This window comes from Capsella rubella, unplaced genomic scaffold (genome assembly GCF_000375325.1).
Source record: "Capsella rubella cultivar Monte Gargano unplaced genomic scaffold, Caprub1_0 scaffold_4, whole genome shotgun sequence".
NCBI classification, from domain to species: Eukaryota; Viridiplantae; Streptophyta; class Magnoliopsida; order Brassicales; family Brassicaceae; genus Capsella; species Capsella rubella.
Window position 1 is genome coordinate 8,570,286 of NW_006238920.1, and position 26,465 is coordinate 8,596,750.

The following is a 26,465-nucleotide window of genomic DNA, read 5'->3' on the forward strand; positions in this document are numbered from 1 at the left end:
CCGTTTACTTGTTGCAAGTTTGAAAGCTTCTGTTGTTTTGGACCCAGCAATAACTACGGGAAGCAGCTGATTTAGAATCTGAGGAAGCAAAAGGGATGAAGTAGCAGCAGAGACAAATAACATTCGGTATAGGTTATTTATATCAAAAGCGTCATGTTCTTTAGATGAATTTGTAAAAGAGAATAAAGCCTTGATGATATAATTGTTGGGAAGTTCTTGTTTTGCTTACCTTCTTAGCTGGTTGACCCAGTAGGACTTATAGAAAAGCTTTCCTATAGGTGCGAGACCATCAAAGTGAAGATCTAGGTCCTCTCTAGATAACACTTCTCTCTACATGGCAGAGGGATCATAGGTATCTTGAAGAGGCTTTTGTTTTCTCACTGGTTCACCATAGATATTCACCAATCCAATCAATATCAACATTATACATGGCAAAGTTCCATAATCTCCATTCCTATCTCGAGTCCTTTCTTGTTTTGACGCCTCATCAGTACCATCGCCAAACAAGTCACCTTGGAAGACTAGGAGTGGAGTATTCTCCTAATACTTCTGGTCATCTTTTCATAGAAACAAAATAGCAACATAATCCTATAAGCTATAAGACTTGGGACTTAGGAGTATCCTACCTAAGACTCATCTTCAACAGTCAACAGAGATAAGGTCTCCTCTACAAGCCTTCTAGATTCAACGGAGTGTGAACATTAGTAATGTTACATTACTATGTGTAATAGTCAAAAACATCACTGAGTAAAACTAATACAGTCAGATATATCATATTAACTCGCAAGTTACATTTTTTAATGGTCCGTCACCTAAAATATAGAAACCTGTTTGTTCAGTTGGTTTAACACCACCGACACCATAATTTGAGTGCAAGAGTCCATAAGAGTCTTCAAATCCAAATCTCCTTACTGCAACAGCTAAATCCCAGCTCAAATTTGGAACCTTTTGTAAAATACCCAGATAGATCTTGAGATCTCTTCTATGGCGAAGCACACGGCGGCGTTGAAATTGGGACTGGCTTTACTGGCGCTGAGCATGATTGGTTACATACTTGGTCCGCCGCTCTACTGGCACCTCACGGAGGCTTTGGCTGTTTCAACCACTTCATGCTCTGCTTGCGTCTGTGATTGCTCTTCTCTGCCTCTTCTCACCATCCCCACAGGTAAATCATTATTGCCCGTGATTGGATCTTGCTTGATCGGCTCTCAAGTTTACAGATTTACGCTGAGGAAATGAGCAAAGCTAGTACCTTTTTGTATTTGGTATTGTTAGTAGTTGGTTTTAAGTTGCCAGATCGCATGCTTCAGCTTAATTAGGGAGGGATTGAGTTTGAATCTCAATGCAGATAGACTATTGTGCTAGCTATGTTTAGCTGTGTAGATCTACAAGAATTGTGTCTCTTTGGATTTTGCAGTGTTGTCTCTTCAATTATTTGGTTTGATAAGTAATCAGTGATAGTTTATGATCTTCTTAGGCAATAGTTTGGATCATAGAGATTTGAAGTTTGCAGGTTACTTTTTCTTGCTTCAACAAATTAGTTACCAAGTTCCAGTCTTTGAGGTATGATTTGTGGTGTGGTTGAGTATGCGGTTTAGTTGTTGTGGCTGTCTAATAACAGTGTGTGATTCACTCTAATGAATGTATGATGGTTGATATTATTGTCCTGTGTATTTTTTGGAATATACCAAAAACAAAACGCCTTAATACGTTTCACTTGTTTTCGTTTTATTGCAGGACTCAGCAATGGTTCATTCGCTGGTGAGTTTTTATGACTTTGGTTTGGATTCATCAGTTTTTAAAATTTCTGTTCGCTTGCTGTAATTTACTTAGCATTAGATTGTTCCTGTCAATTTCGGAAGAAAATTCTTGACTCTATTTTAGTATACGAGTTTATCAAGAACGTCTTGTTCTTTTTGATGTGCAGATTGTGCAAAGCGTGACCCAGAGGTGAACGAAGACACAGAGAAGAACTATGCCGAACTCTTAACAGAGGAACTGAAGCAACGTGAAGCAGCATCAATGGAGAAACACAAACGAGTGGACACAGGTCTGCTAGAGGCCAAGAAGATAACATCATCTTACCAAAAGGAGGCAGATAAGTGCAACTCAGGTATGGAGACTTGTGAAGAAGCAAGAGAGAAGGCTGAAAAAGCACTTGTGGAGCAGAAGAAGCTGACTTCAATGTGGGAACTTAGAGCTCGTCAGAAAGGTTACAGAGATGGAGCCAAGTCGACTGTTAAATCCAAAAGCAGCGTTCAGGTTTCTTAAGGACACACCTAAGCTTTTGTATTCTTATCACACAAAAGAGAGCTCGAGGTTCAGTGTAACTGTGAATTTGATTTATAATATTGTATTTTAGTCCTCTGATGGAGATAAATCATTCAGATGGAATGGAAACATTGTACCAAAACAACAAAGGATTAATGGATTTTGAACAAACTTACTACACACAATCAAGTCATTACATTTTGAACTTCTACCAGAAAAAAAAAGTCATTACATTTAAATACACCAAAAACTTCTTACGTTTAGCATTGAGCTCAAGGAGCTCTTGAAACACTTGACTGCTCTTCGTGGTCGCTCTTCACTCAGGCAAGGTGTATTGTTAGATCATCCAAGGCTTGAGAGCCAACGAGACTGAGATTGTGCTCATTCGCTAAATGCAGCAGACAGATGAAACATAGATGTGGTGAGATGTCTTGGGTAGAACCAGCCGCTTGGCAATCATCAGGAAAGCTAGCCAGTAGCTCTTTGAAAGATCTACTTTCAAGTGGTCCTTGTTGGTGTTCCTCATCCTGTCACAATCAGGTTCTCTGTCAAGTTCATAAGCAAATCTGACAGAAGAGGATGCTACAATTGAGCATGTTGGGTTTACTAATTAGGACGTGAAAGTATATGAAAATGTGCAGTGAAATTGTATATATCTTGACAAAACATATGGCGATGTGAACTACAATGACGTGTCAGAGAGCTGGTCAGGTCAAAGGAGCTGATAGAAGAGTTTATCAGAGTGGTCATAGGATAATGCATAAAGAAAGCAGGAACTATGTTTATGTTAGCTGAACCTGAATTGGTTGTTGAGGAGATTCCTGAAGACACTCCCAAAGAGTTTCCTTTAGCACTTGGACATCAACTTGTTTTGAAGCTTTATCGTATTGGACCTCAATTTTGTTGACCTAGAGCATGAATTGTGTTGAACAATCACAACAATGTTTCATTGCTAACCACAGATAGCTAAGCCTTTTGAAATTATATTGATTTGTAAGGTCATAACCATGTAGATCAGTATTCATACCTGGCGTGGCTGAGAGATTAATGAGTTGGTATCTTCTGCATCACTTTGATCATTTCCATTATCAAATGGGCCATCATCATATGCGTTATCATTTCCCCAGGATTCCGCATGTTCATTATCATCAAACTGCTGCCTTGAAGTTTCAACTGAAATATGCACATAACAAAACAAGTGTAACATAATTATATTTTTTCCTATATCCCACGAACAGATTTCAGAGGTAATTTGTTGAAAACCCATTTTCTTTGTAAAAGAAATATTATCTTTGTAAAGATAACAAAAACGCTGGTAAAATGCCTCATAAACCACCAAGGACGCCACCGGTGAAGATTATCTTAATGACTAGAATTGTTACCTGAGCATTTTCTTTTTCTCCTCCCGAGGCACTGTTACCATTCAGAAAATTAACTTCAGAATAAATGATACACAATGGAGAAAGAAAAGATTAAAAAAACAATAGCAATATAGTGACTGGATCTGAATTTAGTAAAGCCATACCATGACATTCGGTAGTAGAAATAGCTTAATTAGATTCTCGGGCTGATAATGGCAATCCTCTGGAAGCTTTGTCTGACAAAGAGTTCTACTTGCTGGGAGAAGTAAAGACTTTGGGTTTTTTGGAGGGGCAAAAATATCAGGCATTTCTTCCTCCAAAGCTTTTGTAAAATCTAGTTCAGGCTCTGCTTGCTTTTTCTTCCTGGTTTTCTTTGCCGGTGGAGAAGATTTGTTTTCTGAAGTAGGATGATCATCTGGACCTGCAAGAGAGTCCAGATAATGTAAACCCTAAAAGAAACTACATAACCAAGAGGGCATGTGCTATTGCTTAAAAGTGGAGATATAAGCGCATACCTTTCGTTTTCCGATATTTCCAGTGATCAGGACCGGCCCAAGAATTTTGCTTAGATGTTATTCCCAACGACAAGAAGAGATAGTCATCAACATTCTCCAATCTGTCATCTGAATCCATGTCTTGCAGTGAGGCTGGTTCAACTTCCTGCAAAGTGGGAACATCAGAACCAGGTTTTTAGTACCAAAGCAAACGCATTGCAAAACAAGTGAAAGTTAGAAGAATGATGGTAATAACCTCGTGAAAATTTGAGTATGTTGCTTCTGCCTCATTAAAGCCAAAGTTTTCATCAACGTTACCAGACTGACCCTCATAATCAAAAGAAGTTCCAAAGTTATCATAGCCTTCTTCATCGTCGGCATAGCTAGCTTCATTAGTATGTGAAATATCAAATGACTCGGTCGTCTGACCACAAGAAAACGTATCAGGTTGTCTTTGGTTTTCTTCATCAAATTGATTGATTATATCCTGAAGAGAAGGTACAATCTCATCCTTCTGTCGCATGTTTAGCACCATTTGCTCCACACATTCTACAAATTTAACCACCACATTAGAGAAAGAATAATGCAACAAAACATGTAAAATTATACAGCGGGCATATCAGCCAATAAAACCAGACCTTTAGCAAAGGATAGATCAATTGTTTCTGATTTATCATGCTGATTTGCAAACGAAACAAGCTTTCCAGGGATTTCTTGTGAATCAAATAGAACTTGGCATCCTCCATAGACTCCTAAGTTGTTAAGCAGTAGACCCTTCGCTCCACCTTCATCGAACTGTGCTGAAGTTTGATGATAAAGGGGATCCACTGCGAATGCCACTGAAAGAAACAAGGACATAACATTATCATACGAAACTTTACTTTTTACAACCTAACAAAGGGAGTTGTGTTAAGTTAAGCAATTACCATCGAACTTCTTCACGTTAAGGGCATCAAAGGATGGTTCCAATGTGGATAAAGGCGACATCTGCAAGTTTGAAACTCATCAGTAAGTAGTTTCATCAACAAAATTCAAAAATTGGGATTTCTGTTCGAGCTACCTTTTTCTCTGTCTGTTTCTTTTGGTTAGTCTCATTTCCAACAGCACCAGCAGCATCCTCGTTATCTAGGTTCGTGAAGAAACATCAAAAAATATATAAGATATAGTTTTACTTGCAGTACCTACTTTAGAAATTAGAGCTCGAGAAACTTAGAAATTCAATGCATTGCATAGCCAATAAATGTAGTTCTTCAGCTGTCTCCATTTCTAATTGATCATCAGTAATTTCAATTCTCATACAGAAGTCAAACAATAAGAAACATATTCATCTGCGTATAATCCCAAGACTAGTTTGGCAAAACCAAATCCATATCAGTAAACAAACATCTCCAAAAATCGAAAAAGTTTGTCTGTTAAAAGATTTGACTTGCAAATTTAACGTAAGTGTTAAAGATAACATAGTTCATTGTGTAAGATATCGATACCTCTGCTGTCATCTTGGCCAGCACGAGTAATTCCACCCAAGACCTTGTAAGCCTCTGAATGAACTGAGTCTACCCTCATTGAGTAAATCTTAACTCCAGCTTCAAGAGTGCAACTTGCCTGCCTTGGACAAACACAAAAATTTCTTAAACATGATTCTGACTCTAAGTCTTCCTTTTCAGTTTATTGTATATTCTTAAAAGTCTTAAAAGCTTTTGAAAGAAAAAAAAAAAAAAAAGCTTACCTTCTGAAAATTGGTCTCTGCATTGCTCTCATCTTCTACTTTGATAATCTCACAAAGATGGTCGATCAAATTCAACTCCCACGTATTCTTTTGATTGATTTTCTGTTTAACACAAAACCCTCATAACATCATTTTAAAAAACCTTCACCAGTCCACTCCTATGAATACCAAGCATCAACAATTTTTTTTTTTTTTAATTCCCCAAAATCCGTAAGAACTTGCAGGTCTAAACAAAGATTATACTGACTAAAATACTCTGAAGCATAAATCTCATCAGAAGCATATTCACCCAAAAAAGTAACCTTTACCCACGAATATTCATATTCTACTTGCTATGACTACGGAAAAAGAGAGAGAGAGAGAGAGAGAGAGAGAGAGAGAGAGAGAGAGAGAGAGAGAGAGAGAGAGAGAGAGAGAGAGAGAAAAAAATGGTTTGCTTACGTTTTCACTGGCCAATTTGATACAGTTCTGAAACAACTCGAGAATTTGCTGTTTGTCAAAACACGGATCTGACTCCTGCTCAGGCTGCGGGCCACGAGCGAAAATGACAGACCTACGACGGCTTGCAGCAGCTCTGGCGGCGCGAGCTTGTTCCCGTTCCAGCCTGTCATCGTTAGATCCTAAGAAGAAGGGACTCGTCGGAGCCTGGATTCGAGTCGCCATCGACGCAGGCTTTTGCTTAGGGTTTGGAGTTAATAACTCATCCATTTCAGAACTTCTCGGCTTCTAAATGCTCGTTGAGTGAGAACGAACACTTGAAAGACGACGAAAATGCGTCCGTTGGGTTCAACGGGAGCTGAGTGGATCAGAGAGAATTCAAAGTAATTTGGGAATTAGGGATTTTGATTTTTGATTTTTGATTTTCCCTCTTCTTTACTCTTTTGAATTTCAGTGACCACTGCTAAACGCGGAAATACAAAATTAACCCCGTCGCTCAATTGTAAGTGACATGGCACATTCCATGTCATCATCGTCAGACACATTTGAAATAACGTCCGGTCTCCAAATCGATAGATACGGTTAAAATTAACTGGCTAACCGATATGAGCCGGCATTAATTGTACTATTTAGCGGATAACAAAACTGTCAAAGCAGATAACAAACTCATCACAAAAGGTATAACTAGAGAATTAACGATACATCTGTGGAGAGATCAGCTTTGAAAATTTATTTCAAAACAGATTTGATATTTTTCAGTCAAAGAGCACACTCTCTTATGCATAGACCATGGATCAGAGTACTGTGTTTTTTTTAGATTGCTTCTCTGGTTTCACTTTCACATGTTGGGATGTCCGAAACCTCCAGGAGCTGGTGGCATGGGCCTAAAACCATTATTTGCCATTGGAGGCGGTGGCGGTGGTAGTCCACCAGATGGAGGAGGTGGTGGCGGTTGTCCTTGAGGCAGTGGTGGTGGTGGTGGTGGAAGACCATTGGCTCCAACAGCCGACTGAGGCTTGTTTGGTTCTGGCTTGGTAGGCTTGAAATACACCTGCAGCTGTATGGTAACAAAGTTTCCTTATCAGTATTTTGATTAATTCATATATAAACTTATCCAATCTCGGGCAAACAAACTTAAGCTATGTGTTAATGATAATTATGATGACAAGCACTTACAGTAAACATTTTGGAGTCTGGATCCCAGTGAGAGAAAAACTTTGGGGTTGATTTATCAACCTCTGTGCTAGGAACCTGAAACCAAGTGAAGCACACCCATCAATATCAGCAAAATATTCGACTAAGATATGTTGACCTAGTAGTGCTATACTCCCTGATGACTTGTAGAGTGTAATTATGTCCCGAATAAAGAAAACAAACGTACCTTGAAAGCTATAATTTCATATGGTTCAGCTGCAAACAAAAGGTATTGATATCTCTTGTCGTACGGTTCAACTTTCTGCACAACAGAAAGAAAAAAGAAGTATTCAGGCAAGTGAAGGAAAAGAAAAGCTTATGAGATAGACAAGGAGTTGTAAAACTCACCTGCTCATAAGATGACATGAACCGATGTCTTGGCTTTATGTTGTCCTCTATCTCAGGATATTCAATCTGTAAAACGAAGACGAGTAGAGAACAAAGCTATTAACAATTCACTCAAGATGAATCTCTAATGATGCTGGATGAAGTTTGACAAGAAGAATTAGATGCTTACCTGGAACAGAAGAGATCTTTGTTGCAGCTCGGGGTCGTACTGTTTTGTAACCCGGTACCCTGGTCTACCAATTTTAACTGCAATAACATAAATAAGTTATAGAATTTAACAACAGAACCTTTAAAGCTGATATTAAACAAAACCTATGTACCCAGTACCCAATAGCAACGATATACAATCCTGCAATTACATCATCCCCCAATAAGCTAAATAACTTCTACACCAATCAGTATCCAGGCCTAGACAAATTTGGCATCAATAATGAGAATAAAGCTGTATGTTTCAGAACTAAGTCAACAAAAACAACTTATTACCTGTTCTGCGAACTGAAACTTTGCGCTTGAGTGGCTGTGGCTGAGATACAGCCTCCTTTGCCTCACGGGCAGCTCTCTTTGCCAAATTGGTCTGATGCCTCTTACCTTGAGTATGCGCCAAGTAGTTCCCTTCGTTGTTATGCAGCGTTAGACATAGTTTACACTCATAGCTTCACAAAATAAACACAAACCAAAGAGAACAAATCAGTGACATCTAGTATAAATAAAAACCCTAATTCAAGGAGCAACACCAATCAAATCAAACACCAGAACTATGTCATGCACAAAAATGGATACACTACCAAATACATCTATCAGAACAAGAATGAAGATGAATTGCCTAAGTCAAACTAGCACATTCTTAATTCCTGTTAATCATCCTAAAAATGAATCTGCTACTAGTGTCTATCCGCAGGTATACACATAAACACAAGAACATATACATAGAAACGCCATGTAAAACACACCTTCCAAGATGATTTCGCATGAAATAAGGATCTTTAGCGAGGTCTATGGTTTCAAGAGCAAGACGACGGAGACGCTCACGGCGATCTATGGCCTCGTTTTGGCCGGAGGCGGCGCCTCCACTGCCAGGCTTCGAACCCCATTCTCTATCCATAGCTGTCGTATACTTCAATCTCCTTTCACGCTCCCAACTCTATCGCTCTCGATTGCTGAGACACAGAGAGAATCCCCTCGAAATTTGGCAATTCCGGAGATTTGCTTAGCTGCTACATAGAATGAAGAACAAGGTGTGGGCGGTTCATCACAGAATTGTGGGCTGATGAGACAGATTTAAGGCCCAATATTTTGGCCCATTACTGATTTTTTATCCAAACAAAAAATCCAAATTTGTTTCTTTTTTATGCTTTTGACTTTTATTTTCCTACCAAGAATACTCAAATTGTATAACTTTTTAAGAAAAAAAATAATTTTAGCTAATTTCCAATTTTAGTTATTAAATTAGGGAGTATATTTTCCTGTATTATTCACATGACTTTTCAAGGTCTATGGTTTCAAGAGCAAGACGACGAGTAATCTTTTTCATTCTTATAACGTAATTAGTTTTTTCTTCGTTTCTAATGAAAAAAATTATAAGACCATCACCATTCGTTCATATTAAAGTGAGGTACTTAAAGGATAATAAAAATATTATTTTATTTATTGAATTTATTTCTTATTTTTTTAACTACTTTAATTTCTAAATCTTTGACATCTGTCTCTTTTTGTTTAGTACCGATTCTCAAACTACTCTTTTGAGTACCGTTTCTTTATTTTCCTTGAACTTTTTTATTTTTTTATCATTTATTTTGTTGAGAGTACCGATAGAAAAACACGAGTAGACATGCCCTAAGATTGCGCTCCCAATCCCATTATACCATTTCATACTATTACAATTTGTAAGCGAATGATATTTCATTGCTTCAAAACAATCATTTATTAGTTCTTTTCACTCGAATAAATATCATCTCCTTAAAAGTCCAGCTATCACAATAGGAGGAGTATACATATCATATCCGTACGTAGTCCAGTTACTACGTTTCTCCTTAACGTACGTTGATACTTTGACTCTTAAGGTTCCTTGTTCTCGTGATCATTCACGAAGGTGAACCTTCCCTTCCTTCTTATAGGGAATCATCATTAATTAGGAGTTGTCCACATGCATTATATATATATATATATATATATATATATATTACAAGCATGAAGCATTCAGGATAGACGTGAAAAGACCTTGTTAATAGCTTTCGAGACATATCCAAAAAAAACCTCAAGAAAGCTCCATCCCATTTATGGCGGATTCAAGCTTTTCTCTTCCTCCTCTTTGCGAAAGGATATCATACAAAAGCTATTATCTAAGAGCTGTGTATCTCACGATTCTCGGGCTTTTCTTTACTCTTCTCTTGCACCGATTCCAAAATGTGAGAGAAAACGACAACGTTTGGCTCGTGGCTTCCCTTTGTGAATCTTGTTTCTCACTTGTATGTCTGCTTCTTACCTGCCTAAAATGGACTCCCGCTGAAACTAAACCTTATCCTGATAGACTTGATGCAAGGTACGTACGTACCTTTTTCATTTATACACACATATTCATAATATATAGCAATGTTATTATTAAATTTGCATAAGTCGTCCTAGGTAGCTGCTACCCAACTTTTCGTTTAATTCTCAAAATCTGTATTATTGTCTATCTTTATATTTAATTGAATTGGCCAATAAACTTTTAAGGGTTCATGACCTTCCTTCGGTAGATATCTTTGTGCCCACGGAAGATCATGAGCGGGAGCCGCCAATTATGGTTATCAACACGGTGCTTTCACTATTAGCTGTAAATTACCCGGCGAATAAACTAGCTTGCTATGTTTCGGACGATGGATGTTCACCTCTCACTTACTTCTCTCTCAAGGAAGCTTCCAAGTTCGCCAAGATTTGGGTACCTTTCTGCAAGAAATACAGCGTTAGAGTTAGAGCTCCTTTTAGATACTTCTTGAACCGTCCGGCCGCAACAGAAAGCTTCAAATTCAGTAAAGATTGGGAAATTATGAAGGTAACATAATAGTTTGATTATCCTTTTGGCGTATGATTGCTTGATTTTAAATTTGTTTTTAATTCCGTATCACTTGGGACTTTCTTGAAAATGTGTTTTTGTGAAAATATAAAGAGGGAGTACGAGAAGTTATGCCGGATAGTGGAAGATGCCACCGGTGATTCCCGGTTGTATGCAGAAGATGACTTTGAAGCTTTCTCAAACACAGAACCAAATGATCATTCAACTATAGTTAAGGTATATATTTCTAAATTAATCTAAGCAAAACTTAATAATCTCTAAATATAGTTATAAGCAAATTATAATCGTGTTATATATATGTGTGTATGCGAAGGTGGTGTGGGAGAACGAGGGAGGTGGAGGAGACGAGAAAGAGGTCCCTCATTTTGTATACATTTCAAGAGAAAAAAGACCAAATAATGTTCATCACCACAAATGTGGAGCCATGAACTTTCTGGTTAATGAATTTTCTCACTATCTCTCATTCTCTCCTAAGTTGTGTCCGTCCGATTAGACCATTACAATATTAGTTAATATTGGAGATTAGTTTTCATTAAATTAAGTAAGGAATTCGTTAAAAATATGATTACCTTCCCCTTTATATTACTAATGTGATATATGGCTGCAAATCACGAATTTTGACGTCCGCATTACTTGTTGAACTGAAAGGGTAGCTAGCCATGCATTATTTGTTTGTTAAGCATGCATATAAAACTTAACAATCATTTATATATATGACAACCATATAATGTGATTTGCAGAAGCCGTATCGATGAATATATATATATGAAGCTGTATTAGAGACTATCTCAGTGATTGATTGTAGATTTTACTTTGTTGTTGTACTAATAAAAATGTGATTAAGCGTAAGATGAAATTTAAACAGGCAAGGGTGTCAGGGTTGATGACAAACGCACCATACATATTGAACGTAGACTGTGACATGTATGCTAATGAAGCAGATGTAGTGCGACTTGCAATGTGTGTATTTCTGGAAAAATCACTGAATCCAAACCATTGTGCTTTCGTTCAATTTCCTCAACATTTCTATGACTCTAATACCGACCAACTCACCGTCTTACAATCTGTGCGGTTTCTCTTTTTCAATCTGCTTATAAATTTCTAATATTAGTAATTCAATGTTATATAACTTATCAATAGATCTTGTTTTTTTTTGTTATATTTACATTAGTATCTGGTACGAGGAATTGCGGGAATCCAAGGACCCATGTACGTGGGCACAGGATGCTTCCACACTAGAAGAGCTATGTACAATTTATCTCCGGACGATTTAGAAGACGATGGAAGTCTTTCTTCAGTTGCTACAAGTAAGAATCAGAAAATCCATAAAGAGACTTTCATTTATTTTTGTCGACCCGACGACCCATAAAGAGACTTTCATATATTACTTCAAAAGCATCATCTACTAAAACATTTCATCGTTTCTATATTAAAAGTAAATCAACTTTGTATATGCCTCATGATTCAGACCATCAATAATGATAGTCTCTTAAGAAAATTTAGACATAAGATTTGTTAAAAAAAGCTCTTATATAAGAGTCATGACCTCTATCTTTTACTAATTAACTCTATTGACGAATAATTGAACATGAGTGTAAAAGATCGTTAGCACTTAGCATGATGAAATTCATACAATATAGTACTAATTTTTTTCTTAATTTACGAATATTGTTATTCGACTCTTCTTCTGTTACTTTTGTTAAGGGGAGCTTTTGTGTGAGGATAAATTAGCAAGAGGGTTTGGGAACTCGAAAGAAATGATGAAATCGGTGGCCGATGCCTTACAAAGAAAACCAAATCCCCAAAATAACCTTACAAACTCCATAGAAGCGGCTCAAGAAGTTGGGCATTGTCACTACGAGCACCAAACCAGCTGGGGCAAAACCGTAATTTGCTTCTCAAACTAACTTTTATAGTCTAATAAGATAGATAATCTTTATATTATTTTCAAGAAGTTTTGGACCTATTAACTCGTAATAATGCGTTATCTTATTATATACAACTCATGCAGATCGGTTGGTTATATGATTCAGTGGCAGAAGATCTGAACACGAGTATTGGAATCCATTCGAGAGGGTGGACTAGCTCATACATTTCTCCGGATACACCTGCGTTTCTTGGTTCTACGCCGCCGGGAGGCCCCGAGGCGATGCTCCAGCAGCGCCGGTGGGCAACAGGATGGATCGAAGTCCTTTTCAACAAACAAAGTCCGTTGCTAGGAATGTTTCGTCGTAAATTAAGATTCCGACAACGATTAGCTTATCTTTGCGTTAGTGTTTGTCTAAGGTCAATCCCTGAGCTCTTATATTGTCTCTTGCCTTCTTATTGCCTACTCCACAACTCTACTTTATTCCCCAAGGTGACTCTCTCTCTCTCTCTCTCGTACGCTCATAATATATATGGAGTTCTTGTTATAAATTTTTGTGTACGGACTATATCAGGGACTTTATCTAGGCATAACAATCACACTTGTTGGGATGCACTGTATCTACACTCTATGGGAATTTATGAGCCTTGGTTATTCCGTACGATCGTGGTATGTCTCGCAGTCACTTTGGAGAATAATAGCCACTAGTAGTTGGTTGTTTAGCATCGTTGATATCATACTCAAGCTTCTTGGAATATCGAAAACGGTGTTTTTTACCACTAAAAAGACTTTGCCCGAGACTAAGTGCGGACCATCTATAAGAAAAGATGATGGTTCAAACTCCGGTAAATTTGAATTTGATGGCTCACTTTATTTCTTGCCTGGCACATTTATTGTCTTGGTGAATCTAGCCGCTTTAGCCGTCTTTTCGATGCGGCTACAACAGTCGGGTTGTAGTCACGGAAGAGGTGGTTCGGGTTTGGCAGAGGCTTGTGGATGTATCTTGGTGGTTACGTTGTTCCTTCCGTTTCTAAAAGGTTTGTTTACGAAGGGAAAATATGGTATCCCATTGTCCACTCTTTGTAAAGCTGCTTTTTTAGCAGTTTTATTTGTTGTTTTCTCTTTCGGAAATTAGTATAAGTGATATAGGTTTGATATGCAAATAAGTTAACTTTATACATGCATTGACTCGATTTGTAATATGAAATTTAATGTTTTTATATATGTATAGTATTTATTATTTTATTTTTTTGGCGTTGAAAATGTTAGCATGAAGGCATGAACTAAATGTGAATTTAAAATGGAGTTATTCTGGAAACATATATGTACGAATATAGCCAGAGCATATAACAATTTGGATTCAAAGTTTTAAAACATTAATCTCATAAGTCATACACATAAAAATATGAACAAGAACAAACAATCAATCTGTCTGTGTTTCTTTTGGTTGTTCAATTTCCTACATCCACCAGTCAGCAGCATCCTTCCTTCGTTATCTAGGTAATGAATCAGAAAAAAAAAAAAAAAAAAACATAGAGATAAAAAAATCAGTGAACAAACATCTCACACACATATTGAAAAAAAAAAAAAAAAGAAGATATATGCAATGCTATAGGACTTGTCCAAGCGTTGATCCAAAGTAGTAGATAGGCCTCCCACGCAGATATCCTCCTTTCCAAGTTGGCCTGATGCATCTTACATTGAGTATGCGCCTCGTAGTTTCCTTCGTCGTAATGTAGCGTTTACTAGGTTACACTCATATAGCTGCACAACATAAAAATAAAATCAAAAATCAAATTAGTAAAAGTAAGGAGAAATAACAAACAAGATTTTTTCGTTTTATTTCTTTGATTACACAAGAAATTTTCCCAATTTCATATCTGAAGGGCTAGAACATGATAAAGAATTGTTGTTGATATATATATATTTCTTGAATTATTATTATTATTATTTTTTTTTATCTACAACGTATCATAGAAAAGGATAAAATCAGTACTCACCTTAGTTTTAGCCGGGGTGGTCACCGCACTATATTTTGCTACATTCACAACAATGAAAAGCTTCACAAATGTTCATACAATTGTACCTTGTTAACTTATATTTCAGGCAAAAGGACAGATAATACATAAGTGTTCGTTAGCAAACAAAGATAATGCAGTTGTGGTTTTCTAAACAACCTCGTTTTCATTCTTCCATACCACCAGACACACACACACACACACACTGATTACTGATAAGTAGCAAATTAAACATACGAAACAGGCTGAAATAAATAGAATCAGTACGTTAAACCGGTGATCATAGACAACAGTACAACAGTAGACTATGTTCGTCTTAAGTTGGGAACGTTACAATATACACAATGAAGGAAAAAAGAAGAAAAAAAACGCTCGAGTAGACAACGTTATAATTTGCCCAACTAGGAGTAAAGGAGCATTACAAGCTAACCCGGCTAGTCTAAAGCTCTAAACAAATTGATAACGTAGGGTATTATAATTCACACACTATGAACTCGTCATGTATTAGTTTTGGGGTTTAAACATTGTGCAGAGCACATAGTTCTTATTAATAAAATCTATATATATAATTTTAATCAAAATATGTATATTAGGCGAATTTAAATTATTAAAGTTAGATAGTATCCTTAACAACGACGACGCTAGCTAGTATATATAATTACTACATGTTGTATACCATGGTAATTAAATACTATAATGGAGAGACTTTTTATGAAGTGGACCATCCATGTCCGCACATGAATAAGGCAACTCCATATGGAAGTCATTGTGCATCAATTAAATTCTCATAGCTAGTCACACAAACCATCTCTCTTCCAAAAGTTTCTTTCAATTCCTCCACTTTTTCTTGTTTGGTTTAATTTCCTCACCCTTTATTATACGAGAAACAACTAAAAGAAAAGAACCAAAAAAAAAAAACAAAGAAGAGAATGAGTAGGTTAAGTCTTGTTTTCTTCTTTGTTCTTCTCTTTGCTCTCGTCTTCGCTTCAAGAATCCATGCTGTTGGACGACGAAGCTTTTCATCCGGACCTTCTAGAAGATACAGAGGTTTTCTCCCCTCTTATGGTGCCATCGGCCCCGGAGAAATCGAACCGGAAAAAAGAAAGATTCCGACGGGGTCAAACCCTTTACACAACAAGCGATAGGTTTTTATTATATATCTTCGCCGCGGCAACAGATAACTATTTTTCCTTCTATATATTTCCTTTTCTTTTCTCTCCCTCTTCTTGTTTATAAACTTAAGACTACTGAAGAGTATAATATGTGAAATGTATATATGTACACATATACAGTATGATGTGTATACACACTCCCATGTAACACAGTGTTGATGTGTAGAAGTTTTTGAAAAGAATTATATTCAAAGTTAAGGTATGCATAACTTTGACAAGATCAATGACGAGTATGATATTTATGTATATGTTAAAATAAGTGTGTAATCCAAAAATATAACTGCTTATATATATATGATTAATGACATTATGGTCTTTCGCTTAGTCGTAACACTAGACATATATTAGTTTGGGTGGGCAAAAACTAATGTAATCAAGTAAAATCTAGGGTGATTTAACACTATTACATTTGTTTCATATAGTACTTGACTATATAAAAAAAACTTGAAATAGATTTGTAAGAGGTTTGATAGATGTAGTAGCTGAATCCACATGCTATGTATTGTTAATCAAGCTTAACTATTATGGAAAAAAGATAATCATCATTATGGGTTGATGTTGAAAATTGTGGTTTAATGATTTGGTTTATGGTTGATTCTGAAATTTGGTGCAAAAGTTTTTAGAGATTTGGTAATCTCATAAATGGAAAAAAAAAAAAAAATGACCAGCTATATTGTTTTTGCTCCGAATTATTTCCATCACTACTTATTTATTTTTTAGTGTTTTGCGCATGCGCATTTGTTTATTCTGCAATAAGGAAAATGATCAACTTTGATAAACAAAATTATTATGCAGTTGAAAAATGGAAAAAAAGGTATAGTTGTTTTCTTGATATCCATGATATACGCATATTACAAACAAAAAGTGCATATTTTTTGTTTCATATAATACAAGTGATGGATGACACTTTCAAAGGATCTATCATGTTCATGTCTATATATTATATTATAAAAAAAAAAACAAAAAAACAAAAACGTTTCTAAATAATATTACAAATTCGAATTTTAATTTTTAATTATTTTGTAATGAGCGCAATAAAAGTAACGAAAAAAGTTTGAGTAAAAGAAAAATAAAATTAGAGCACATCAAAAGAGTCGACTATATAAGATTAGGGGAGTGAAGAGAGTATTGTTTGAAACTCTGAATCATGAACAGAGAAATAAGAAGCATGTCTTGTTGCAAACTCTCGCGACTCTTCAACGTTGTTACTCAGAATCAGAAGAAACCTCCGGTTTTGGTTTCAGACCAAGAAGCAGCCAGAAGAATTAAGGCGTACCTGGTGGACAAATCAAGCATCGGAAAACTTCAATCGAATCCATCACTTCTCTTCAATTTGAATTCAAACGTGACCCGTCTCGTTCTATCTGAACCTACTCTTCCCACTCAATCATGCATCGATTTCTTCAAGTATCTCCGCGGATTCGAATCCAATCTCAAACCCGATCTCACGGCGGTTGTGACATTAGCTCACCGGTTATATTCTAACCGGAGGTTCAGTGAGATGAGAGCTCTGTTGAATTCGGTTGTCAACGACGGGTTTTACGAGCGCCCAGTTGAGAATTTAGGATCAGCGATAGTGGAGTGTGACGTTTCTGAAGAAAAGTTTGAATTTTTGGAAACTTTTTTCGATTTGATGTTTAGGGTTTATGTAGATAACGCAATGTTTGAAGAGGGTTTAAAGGTTTTTGATTATATGGTTAAAAAGGGTTTGAGTATTGATGAAAGATCATGCATTGTCTTTTTGGTTGCCGCGAAGAAACGCCGGGAAATTGATCTCTGTTTAGACTTTTTCCGGCGAATGGTTGATTATGGAGTGAAGATAACTGTTTATTCATTGACAATTGTGGTTGAAGGATTATGTAGAAGAGGTGAAATTGAGAAGAGTAAGAAACTGATGAAGGAGTTTTCTCGTAAAGGGATTAAACCTGAAGCTTATACTTACAACACTATTATTAATGCTTATGTGAAAAAGAGAGACTTTTCTGGCGTGGAAAGGATTTTGAAGGTGATGAAGAAGGATGGTGTGGTGTATAATAAGGTTACTTATACACTTTTGATGGAACTGAGTGTCAAGAATGGGAGAATGGTTGATGCGGAGAAGCTGTTTGATGAAATGCGTGAGAGAGGAATAGAATCTGATATCCATGTGTATACGTCCATGATAAGTTGGCATTGCAGAAAGGGGAATATAAAAAGAGCGTTTTTGTTGTTTGATGAATTAACAGAGAAGGGGATTTCGCCAAGTAGTCATACTTACGGAGCGCTTATCGATGGGGTGTGTAAGGTAGGGGAAATGGGTGCAGCTGAGATATTGATGAACGAGATGCAAAGTAAAGGAGTTAATATCACTCAAGTGGTACTGAATACATTGATTAGTGGGTATTGCAGGAAAGGGATGATTGATGAAGCATTAACAATTTATGATGTGATGGAAAAGAAAGGGTTTGAAGCTGATGTTTACACTTTGAATACGATTGCTAGCTGTTTGAATAGATTGAAAAGGTATGATGAGGCAAAGCAATGGCTGTTCAGGATGATGGAGGGTGGTGTGAGGCTTAGCACGGTTAGTTATACTAATTTGATGGATGTTTACTGCAAAGAAGGGAACGTTGAGGAGGCAAAGAGGCTATTTTTGGAGATGGGCAGCAAGGGAGTACAACCCAACGCTATCACATACAATGTGATGATGTATGCGTATTGCAAGCAAGGGAAAGTAAAGGAAGCCCGTAAACTAAGGGCTGACATGAAAGCAAAAGGGATCGATCCGGATTCATATACCTACACGTCACTCATACACGGGGAATGTATTGCTGATAACGTGGACGAAGCAATGAGGCTCTTTAGCGAGATGGGGTCGAAGGGTTTGGACCAGAATTCTGTAACATACACGGTGATGATCTCGGGTTTGTCCAAAGCTGGAAAATCAGAGGAAGCCTTTGGGTTGTACGATGAGATGAAAAAGAAAGGGTATACAATAGATAATAAGGTTTATACTGCGCTTGTTGGAAGTATGCATTCACCTGAGACTTAGAACAGGATTGTCAAATTAAGATTTGTATATGCGGGTTATTTCTGAGATCTACCTGTTGATGGTTGTAATCAGAACTTCATTTTTGAAAGATTCTTTGAGAGAGTTGGGATGGTGTATGTATTAATATTTGCTTTTGGGTATAATCATTTGGGATTCACATGAATCAATCAAAGCGACCGTTGATGTCTACGTGGTAAAGAAAACAAAGCTCGATCTTTTGGTATATAATATTAGTATAAACTGTCTGTTCATAAAACAAAGCTTTTGGAATATAGGTGTGTGTGTAAGCTGATATTGCCGGAGTTTTCCAGAACCCTGTGAATCAAATCTATGGACTGGGATGATGACATTTTTTTGTATATAGCTATATATGCATCAAAAGCTACAGAAGCCAGACATATATGAAGCCTGTGAAGTATATATGCATCAAAAGCTACAGAAGCCAGACATATATGAAGCCTGTGAAGTACTATGGACGATTGATGTCTTCAAGATGCATGATTTGATGTACTTATTAGTCTAAGATGGCACCCAAAAGAGAAATTCTACTTTCAAAAAGCTGAAAATTGACGCTCAAATGAATTGATGAGGGTATGATTCTTCCAAAATACGAACAGAATCACAACTCATAATCAAGGCCAGCTCCATATTTCCAGGCCTCAAGACGTCTCTTCCATTCGAACTTCGTCTTAGAGGGAAGTCCTTCCAAAGACGGACTGCAAATACACAAAAAGATCAAGAGGGTTCAGGAAACACGACCTCCATAATGTGGCAGAGTCATGGCAACAGAAACATTGATCCATGCATAATTTGTTATAGAGATTCAGAAAATATTTCACCTTATTAATGGATCGATGTATGCCGAGAGGAGTGTATATAAGCCGAGCATGAAAAAGTGAACAGACCAATCAAGCAGAACAGGTATCCCAACCTGAGGAAATCACCAAAGAAACGAGATTTCATGAATAAATAGAGTTCAATTTCAATATTTTGTTTTCATTTACTCGGGTTTCTGGTTCAAAGATGATGCAACAGTTTTCGGAGGAATGTTATACCTGTCTGAATATTGACGGAATTATCTGAGGTTTGGTCAGCATGACAAGGCCTAATGTCTTTGCTAGAGGACCAAACTGTATTATATCCTGAAGAAATGGTCTGAGAACTGGATCGCCCAGTTTCTACAAGAGAAAATGAGACCATTTACCCAAAGTTCGAAACTCTCAGTTCCTGGTTTCTACAAAATAGAAAGGTTTACTATACCTGCATGCAACTAAAATTTACATGGAGAAGCTCATTGGTGAAGCTAGGGGAAACATCGAGTTGTTGCTTTGCAGACATTGCTCTTTGAAACAGCCATGATGCGCTCAAGTTTGGCTGTCATTCAAAAGACAAATAGAGTTCAGTGAAATTAATAGCAGGGAGAAAAGTAAATAACTGAGAACCACAAAGCTTTATTATTACCATATAAGGATTTAGCTTTGATAAGCTGTCAGAGTCCAGAAGATCTCCATCTATTGCTTCATAGATTCCTTTTTAAAAGTTGAAGAATAAGATTGTCAGAATATCTGAAGATTTTAGGACTATAGTCTGAAAGATTTCATGATATAGTTGTATAATGTACTGTCAGAGAGTGAGTGTATATACCATTGGACAATCTTCCAAGGTGTCTGGTCAAACTTCCAAAACCTCCAAATGACACAGGTGACTGAATGCCGCTAGCATCACCAAACTGAGTAAATATTTTATAAGAAACTTTGATTATTTAGCTATCGAATTATCAAGCCGCAAACTTTTCTTGTAAGCTTTTATATAAATGAACAAAACCCACCTGTAGAACACGATCAAATGCCGCTGGCAATGGACTGGTGATAGTTCCAATCCAACAGGGTTAGATATGTCAGAATGCAGCAGTATTATTGTACGAAACTGGTAAACAGAATTATAATATCAATGATAGAATTTCAAACTTCCAGAGATGATAGATAGAGAGATACATGGCATCGACGAAGTTTCATATCAAGGTTATACCTATTTCGGTATGTAGGGAAGATCCCGTATACAACTCTCAGTATTTCCAATTCATCAAGAGAGACTCCCTGCGCCAATAGACATCAGGAGATAAGAGAAAAGAAAGAAAGAAACTTTATGAAATATGTGACATAATATGGAAACTAACTTGGTATTTTGGCATCAGTTTCCAGTATTCTTCGAGTAAATCCTCTAAACTCGGAGATGTTGATTGTGGTTCAGTATAAGTGAACATGTAAGTAGTGCGGTCTAATGGACCAGAGCCAGCTGGGAAGGCCTTCAAGCAACAATAAGCAGCCTTAAAAACCACTTCTTTGTCGTTATAATACAGTGTTAGGATAGGGAAAACACCAGATTTTTTTACCTCCCAAAAGAGTTGTACATTGGAATCTGCAACTTTGGTCACTGATGAACTACTATATATAACGTCACTTGATGAATTCTCCTTAAACCCATGAGCACAAGATCCAACAACAAGACACATTCCATCTGGCTTTCTACCACGTTTAATCTTTTGTAGCAGAATCCAATACAAAAAATTATTATAATCAGTGATTTGCGGAAGAAATTCAGTACTCTAGAAGTATTTGGAGATGTGGATGAGAAAAATGTCACTGGACAACACACAAGAATCGGAAATTTTTAATATTTTTAGTACTATAACTAATGAAAATGTAAAATTAGATATGCTATTAGTCCAATATATGACCTGCTTCAGGATAGGAGAGAAATTTCCCATTGCATCGATGACTAGACGGGAAGATAATATGTCACCTTTAGAAAGTTGCATAACCTATCAATCAAAAATTTCAAACAATTCATATCAGTAAGTTGAATCCTCTTTTTAGTAACGATATTCTTTGGAGGAAGCGACAAGCAACTCACGGCTAAATCATCGTAGATGACAATGCTTGAGAGACTGCAGTCTTCTAAAATGACCCCACCAAGAGAAGTGAAACGTCGCTTCACAGTTTCCACAAGTTTAGCTGGGCTGGTTAGATATACAAAAAGGAAAACTAAATCATCACTTCAGAGGTATCAGAACACAAGGGGAATTTTCTCGTTTTATATATTAAAGAATAAGAGGAGACAGAACTCACGAAACTCCAAGGTTAAGAATATCTTGAACCCATATATCACCAAGATTCTCAAATCCACATCTGTTCTGCATTTGTTCAATATAACCTTAAGCATCATGGATATTAGTAGAAAGATCAAGGCATTGCTTACTGGGAAGAAGCTTTACCGGATTGAATTTCGCAGCAATTACTTCTTCGATCTCATCTTCTGTTAAAACTCCAACTTGAGTCAACTCCTTCATCTCTTTTCTTGAGATATTCCATTCTTGATCTCTCTATAGCCCCACAAACCAAAAAACCATTAGCAAAAACTCCAACCATAACATCTTAACCACAACATAGCGAGAATACTCACCCCCTTGATTGCATTTCTCTCCACCACAGCAACTCTTAAACCCTTGGCACAAAGAGCAGTGGCTAGAAAAATCCCCAAAGTACCCCCACAAACCACTATGTCAAAGGTTCCAATGAGATTATTCTCCGTAGCATAATCTTGAGAGAAACCAGATACCCTAGAAACAATTTTCTGAGTTTCTTGCGGTCCTGCAAGATGTTTCACAAAGACTAACTTTCATCACCAAGAGAACACATTCCTTTATAATCTGAATGGTAACAAACTAATTATTACCTTTTGGTTGAGTACATATGTTGGACCAAATATTGTCAAGCCTCTTCAAGGCATTGTAAGAATAAGCACCACCAGCACCTCCAGCTTCTCCACCAACTGAAATATTCTCCATTATCTTCTGCATATCGAAATGATTGAACTCATACTCAGCTAAAAACATATTATCATCGTGAAGTTAAACATGCTTATCCAAACACTTAAAAAGGCTCTCAAGATTCACATACTACAAGAATTATAAGATTTAATCAATGAACTACGAAATATAAGGTTCCACCACAATGCAGACTGAAAAATTACTCTATTTCTCATGAAGTTCGCAACTTTTTTTATCAGTAACAATTACGACCATCAGTTTCACTTTTTTTCTTTCTTCCAGAGGATGCGTAATTGAGCTGAATCGTTCATCAAGCAAGCGAATTTTGGAACACATTTAAGCTTTGCTATAAGAATTTAAAACGTCCAAATCAAAAGAAAGCTTGACCTGTGTTCTAGAAGGAGCCGCTTGTGTTTGAACGCACACTGTCTTGGCAGCTCTCCCTCTTCCTCGGTTTGACCGAGCTCTTGATACAGAACTAACGAACCCATTGAACTGTTGAATTTGCAGAACCACCATGACTCTGCTGTGTTCCAATAAAAACTCCGAAATGTTATAAAATCCACAACGGAGAGAAAGCAAACTGGAAAGATTGTGCAGTGTGACAGAGAATGTGACACGTTACAGAATAAAATTGGAACAAAACAAAAACAATTGGGTAAAAGTTAGCTCAAATAAAAACTTCAGGTCCAAAAGTAAAATAAATCTAAATATTAGGGTCGTTTCTGTAATCTTTATTGTATCCTCTTCACTTTTTTTATTGATTCATCAAATTGGGATCGGATAAGCCTCTGGTTCAGGGTTTTAGGGTTTTTGAAGCGACAAGTTTCACTCACACTCACACTCACGAAGGTAAGATCTTCGATTTCGATGCGTATTGTGTGTCTTAAGCTAATTCTGGTTTTGAAATTGACAACCTTTTTTTGCTTGTTGGGTTACACTTCTTATATCTCTTCTTGTTAAGTATAAAGCTTATATCTTCAATTTTGGGATGAGTTTTATGGGATTATCTCCCAGTATTTTGTGGAATGATCTTGAATTTATAGGTTGACTGGTTAGAGCTTCGAATTTGTGGGTTTATGTAAGGTCTGGGATGTATATTTTCACTTTTCCAATCGAAATAGCAAATGGGCATTTAGCTTATTTCTTGAATTGTGAGTTTATGTTACGTTGTGTCCTTGTTTCATAGTCAGCTATTGCAAGAGGTTAGTTAGATGATAAAAGCCTTATGCTTTACAAGAATTCACTTTTACACTAGACTTTAGAAATTTTTTCTCTGTTTCAGGAGGTAAGAGGACATTTAAACATAATAATATTTCGAATATGTGATATTTGAAGTTCATTGTCGATCTCAGGTTTAGTTCTCATGCTCCTCTCATAATGAATCTTCCCTTCGTTATCTGCAGATCCAAAACTCTGTTTTTTCACAAGATTGGACTGAGGCAGCTATGGCAAGTCTGATAATGACTACACCATTCCCAGGTTCTATCACTTCATGTAAGAAGACAAACAACCTGTCTGTTCAGAGAGCTTTTAGGGTGACATCTATGCAGACAGAGAAACCGTTGGAGGAGCTGTACAATGTTAAAGTGGAGCGGAAAGTTTCACAGAAACGGTTGGAGGAGCTCGGTGTTTCGAGATGGTCAGCTTGGAAGACAGGGAAATGCAAATTGCCATGGGATTGGCAAGTGGATCAGTTGGTTTACATAGAAGAAGGAGAGGTTCGAGTTGTTCCCGAAGGAAGCAAGAGGTATATGCAGTTCTTAGCTGGAGATCTTGTTCGATATCCTAAATGGTTGGAAGCGGATCTTTACTTTAACGCTCCATACAGTGAGCGGTATTGTTTTAAGGCCTATGGTGATGATTGATCGAACTTAGACTTTCAGTTTAGAGCCAAGAAACTTTACACTTGTGTGTTGGTTGTAGCCTGATGAATCTTTTTGTGATAATATTAAATAACAAGTTATCTTTTGTTCTGCATTTGCAATGCTTCATAAGTTAACAGAGGCAGCTTCAGGCATCTTTCACAGAGGGATGAAGGAAACTAGTAAAGGGGTAATGACTATAAAAAAAAAAATATTCTCAATGGATAATTAAAGAACTTTCATGGATACTAACATTCTTTTGGACAACAACATTCAAAAGAAAAAAAGACACTAACATTCAAAAGATTCAACCAAAAATATGAACTTTAAAACCTCACTGTTTGGACAAAACCTCACTGTTGCAGTCAACTGAACAAACAAAAAAGAAAGAAAACCAAGCCAGAATTGCCTGAAAACTAAAAGCCTTTTTACTTGTGGCTGAGGCAATACGGTGGGTATGATTAGGGAGAACTAGAGCTGCTCTCTCCTGAAAAGCCTTGGCTGGAGTGGCTAGAATCTCTTGCCGGAGGCAAAGGAGGATTAACGGGTAATGGTACCTGACCAGATTCACCGGAAGAAGAAGCGCCATCGCCGCCAGTAAGAGAGTTCCCGCTGCCGTAGCTGGAATTATTCGGCTGAGAAGGGACGAGAGCAAAACAGAGTTTCCCTTTTCCAGATCGGAAAGACCAGAGAGGAAAGACGTCGTTAACCTCAAACCTGTTGGCAGAAACCACATCTTTCCAACCTTTACATAAGACATAGTTCCAGTTTCCACTCATCTTCCACTTCCTCAATTCAAGGGCATGCTTCTTCATCTCAGGATCCACTAAATCCACACTCACACCTTCTTCACGAGTCTTCATGGCATTCTCATGTATGATCATTGTCTCCTGCTCTGTCAAAAAGTCTGGAGTTTTCACTTGTCTAAAAGGGACAGAGAGGCGTGCTTGAAGTATGTCGAGATCAGTCTGATACAGTTTCCTAGTTGAGATCAGCTTCGGATTGTAGCCATTCTCTTCTCTCCTCATCACGTTCAAAAGCCACTCCGGTGGAATCATTTGAATCGGTTCCACCTCTAAAGCACGAACAACTTTACGTTTCTTGCGGCTTCTCTCTTCCACGTCAATGGGACGTTTATTCTTGGACCGACCTCTAACGCTAGAAGACTCAGAATCCTGATTCGGGTTTCGTACTACTGGTTCCACGGAAGTAATTGATCTACGTTCTAAGAGGCTCTCAAGCCTCTCCCCGATAACTTCGTGCATCATCTCCACCATATTAATCCACCCTGAGTAAACCCTAGGTTCCTCCTTTTCTGATTTGTCCACCTTAGCCTCGTGCTCTAACGGCATGGAGGCCGCACACAACAGTGTAATGATTTTATCGTCGCCATCAGTACTGTACTCTTTGTCCACATCCGACGAAGGTCTCGAAGATGGTTCCACCTCAAGACAACCAAAAGTTTGGGGATTTTCAGGAATCGTTTGCTTGATAAGTTCACAAAATATCTGCTTATAAACACTACGATCATCAGATTTCATCATCGTGATCAAAGCTCTTGAAGACATAGAACCAAAAAGGAAGAAAACCTAGAAGGAAACTCTTGAGTTCTAAACCTCGAAAGGGAAGGTTAGCTTTATATGCAAGCAACGAAGCAAAATTGGAAAACTGAAGAAATTTTCCTATTCTTAGTTATTGAGAAATTGATTTTAACAAAACTTAAAACGAGAGTCGGTTTGATGCGTATTTGTAATCTTTTAAAATACTATTTTGACAAAACTACCCTTACACATGTTTTT

The 26,465-nt window shown here is 37.2% G+C and overlaps 8 protein-coding genes across 9 annotated transcripts; 4 read left to right on the plus strand and 4 right to left on the minus strand.

Moving 5' to 3' along the window:
* Nucleotides 1-809: 809 nt before the first annotated feature.
* LOC17889596 lies at nucleotides 810-2,446 on the plus strand. Its single transcript, XM_006295003.2, has 3 exons — nucleotides 810-1,165; nucleotides 1,738-1,761; nucleotides 1,928-2,446. The coding sequence occupies exons 1-3, from the start codon at nucleotides 985-987 to the stop codon at nucleotides 2,269-2,271; spliced, it is 549 nt and encodes a 182-aa protein (XP_006295065.1). The 5' UTR covers nucleotides 810-984; the 3' UTR covers nucleotides 2,272-2,446.
* On the minus strand, nucleotides 2,403-6,708 carry LOC17889135 (condensin complex subunit 2). Its single transcript, XM_006293748.2, has 13 exons — nucleotides 6,294-6,708; nucleotides 5,853-5,954; nucleotides 5,611-5,728; nucleotides 5,187-5,251; nucleotides 5,053-5,113; nucleotides 4,765-4,965; nucleotides 4,383-4,675; nucleotides 4,148-4,292; nucleotides 3,797-4,053; nucleotides 3,654-3,684; nucleotides 3,299-3,444; nucleotides 3,069-3,179; nucleotides 2,403-2,798 (listed from the first exon to the last, which is right to left on the minus strand). Exons 1-13 carry the CDS (start codon nucleotides 6,558-6,560, stop codon nucleotides 2,592-2,594), a joined length of 2,004 nt encoding a protein of 667 aa, XP_006293810.1. The 5' UTR covers nucleotides 6,561-6,708; the 3' UTR covers nucleotides 2,403-2,591.
* Nucleotides 6,709-6,872: 164 nt separating this feature from the next.
* LOC17888893 (splicing factor 3A subunit 2) lies at nucleotides 6,873-9,040 on the minus strand. The gene is made up of 7 exons (XM_006294707.2): nucleotides 8,783-9,040; nucleotides 8,316-8,485; nucleotides 8,002-8,078; nucleotides 7,833-7,898; nucleotides 7,672-7,746; nucleotides 7,467-7,541; nucleotides 6,873-7,347 (listed from the first exon to the last, which is right to left on the minus strand). Exons 1-7 carry the CDS (start codon nucleotides 8,932-8,934, stop codon nucleotides 7,129-7,131), a joined length of 834 nt encoding a protein of 277 aa, XP_006294769.1. The 5' UTR covers nucleotides 8,935-9,040; the 3' UTR covers nucleotides 6,873-7,128.
* Nucleotides 9,041-10,108: 1,068 nt separating this feature from the next.
* Nucleotides 10,109-13,886, plus strand: LOC17888017 (cellulose synthase-like protein B1). Its single transcript, XM_006296282.1, has 9 exons — nucleotides 10,109-10,371; nucleotides 10,545-10,863; nucleotides 10,978-11,100; nucleotides 11,198-11,320; nucleotides 11,750-11,950; nucleotides 12,056-12,191; nucleotides 12,589-12,770; nucleotides 12,896-13,243; nucleotides 13,326-13,886. The coding sequence occupies exons 1-9, from the start codon at nucleotides 10,109-10,111 to the stop codon at nucleotides 13,884-13,886; spliced, it is 2,256 nt and encodes a 751-aa protein (XP_006296344.1).
* A 3,150-nt stretch (nucleotides 13,887-17,036) lies between these two features.
* On the plus strand, nucleotides 17,037-19,139 carry LOC17887940 (pentatricopeptide repeat-containing protein At2g32630). The gene has a single exon (XM_006296429.2). The coding sequence runs from the start codon at nucleotides 17,089-17,091 to the stop codon at nucleotides 18,970-18,972; it is 1,884 nt and encodes a 627-aa protein (XP_006296491.1). The 5' UTR covers nucleotides 17,037-17,088; the 3' UTR covers nucleotides 18,973-19,139.
* Nucleotides 19,140-19,290: 151 nt separating this feature from the next.
* On the minus strand, nucleotides 19,291-23,389 carry LOC17888999. Of its 2 annotated transcripts, XM_023784717.1 has the most exons (17): nucleotides 23,189-23,388; nucleotides 22,708-22,825; nucleotides 22,435-22,622; nucleotides 22,247-22,354; nucleotides 22,101-22,165; nucleotides 21,886-21,991; nucleotides 21,710-21,793; nucleotides 21,365-21,511; nucleotides 21,149-21,277; nucleotides 21,001-21,068; nucleotides 20,801-20,834; nucleotides 20,617-20,701; nucleotides 20,434-20,501; nucleotides 20,233-20,346; nucleotides 20,028-20,150; nucleotides 19,812-19,903; nucleotides 19,291-19,688 (listed from the first exon to the last, which is right to left on the minus strand). In XM_023784717.1, the coding sequence occupies exons 1-17, from the start codon at nucleotides 23,318-23,320 to the stop codon at nucleotides 19,592-19,594; spliced, it is 1,758 nt and encodes a 585-aa protein (XP_023640485.1). In that variant the 5' UTR covers nucleotides 23,321-23,388; the 3' UTR covers nucleotides 19,291-19,591. The 2 variants fall into 2 exon arrangements, 1 of the variants encoding a protein (XP_023640485.1); XR_002834351.1 differs by lacking the exons at nucleotides 19,291-19,688; nucleotides 19,812-19,903; nucleotides 20,028-20,150; nucleotides 20,233-20,346; nucleotides 20,434-20,501 and having other exon boundaries at nucleotides 20,633-20,701; nucleotides 20,801-20,898; nucleotides 23,189-23,389.
* A 167-nt stretch (nucleotides 23,390-23,556) lies between these two features.
* LOC17888172 lies at nucleotides 23,557-24,781 on the plus strand. The gene is made up of 2 exons (XM_006293376.2): nucleotides 23,557-23,653; nucleotides 24,208-24,781. Exon 2 carries the CDS (start codon nucleotides 24,250-24,252, stop codon nucleotides 24,667-24,669), a length of 420 nt encoding a protein of 139 aa, XP_006293438.1. The 5' UTR covers nucleotides 23,557-23,653; nucleotides 24,208-24,249; the 3' UTR covers nucleotides 24,670-24,781.
* A 346-nt stretch (nucleotides 24,782-25,127) lies between these two features.
* LOC17887909 (putative B3 domain-containing protein At2g27410) lies at nucleotides 25,128-26,210 on the minus strand. Its single transcript, XM_023784621.1, is given in 3 exon segments — nucleotides 25,128-25,854; nucleotides 25,856-25,884; nucleotides 25,965-26,210. Coding segments are annotated over 3 exon segments (1,002 nt in total).
* Between the last annotated feature and the right edge of the window lie 255 nt (nucleotides 26,211-26,465).

Excerpts from the sequence above, each read along its gene's own strand:
- LOC17889596 (XM_006295003.2), top strand. The coding sequence starts at position 985 with ATGGCGAAGCACACGGCGGCGTTGAAATTGGGACTGGCTTTACTGGCG. Across the intron at positions 1,166-1,737 it reads TCTTCTCACCATCCCCACAG|GACTCAGCAATGGTTCATTC; the intron begins GTAAATCATTAT and ends GTTTTATTGCAG. Across the intron at positions 1,762-1,927 it reads CAGCAATGGTTCATTCGCTG|ATTGTGCAAAGCGTGACCCA; the intron begins GTGAGTTTTTAT and ends TTTGATGTGCAG.
- LOC17889135 (XM_006293748.2), bottom strand. The coding sequence starts at position 6,560 with ATGGATGAGTTATTAACTCCAAACCCTAAGCAAAAGCCTGCGTCGATG. Across the intron at positions 4,293-4,382 it reads CATACTCAAATTTTCACGAG|GAAGTTGAACCAGCCTCACT; the intron begins GTTATTACCATC and ends CCCACTTTGCAG. Across the intron at positions 3,685-3,796 it reads TTCTACTACCGAATGTCATG|TGCCTCGGGAGGAGAAAAAG; the intron begins GTATGGCTTTAC and ends GAATGGTAACAG.
- LOC17888893 (XM_006294707.2), bottom strand. The coding sequence starts at position 8,934 with ATGGATAGAGAATGGGGTTCGAAGCCTGGCAGTGGAGGCGCCGCCTCC. Across the intron at positions 8,486-8,782 it reads ATGCGAAATCATCTTGGAAG|CTATGAGTGTAAACTATGTC; the intron begins GTGTGTTTTACA and ends TATTTTGTGAAG. Across the intron at positions 7,348-7,466 it reads CAGACTCCAAAATGTTTACT|CTGCAGGTGTATTTCAAGCC; the intron begins GTAAGTGCTTGT and ends GTTACCATACAG.
- LOC17888017 (XM_006296282.1), top strand. The coding sequence starts at position 10,109 with ATGGCGGATTCAAGCTTTTCTCTTCCTCCTCTTTGCGAAAGGATATCA. Across the intron at positions 10,372-10,544 it reads CCTGATAGACTTGATGCAAG|GGTTCATGACCTTCCTTCGG; the intron begins GTACGTACGTAC and ends TAAACTTTTAAG. Across the intron at positions 11,951-12,055 it reads AACTCACCGTCTTACAATCT|TATCTGGTACGAGGAATTGC; the intron begins GTGCGGTTTCTC and ends TATTTACATTAG.
- LOC17887940 (XM_006296429.2), top strand. The coding sequence starts at position 17,089 with ATGAACAGAGAAATAAGAAGCATGTCTTGTTGCAAACTCTCGCGACTC.
- LOC17888999 (XM_023784717.1), bottom strand. The coding sequence starts at position 23,320 with ATGGTGGTTCTGCAAATTCAACAGTTCAATGGGTTCGTTAGTTCTGTA. Across the intron at positions 21,992-22,100 it reads ATTCTTAACCTTGGAGTTTC|CCCAGCTAAACTTGTGGAAA; the intron begins GTGAGTTCTGTC and ends ATATCTAACCAG. Across the intron at positions 21,069-21,148 it reads AACTGATGCCAAAATACCAA|GGAGTCTCTCTTGATGAATT; the intron begins GTTAGTTTCCAT and ends CTATTGGCGCAG.
- LOC17888172 (XM_006293376.2), top strand. The coding sequence starts at position 24,250 with ATGGCAAGTCTGATAATGACTACACCATTCCCAGGTTCTATCACTTCA.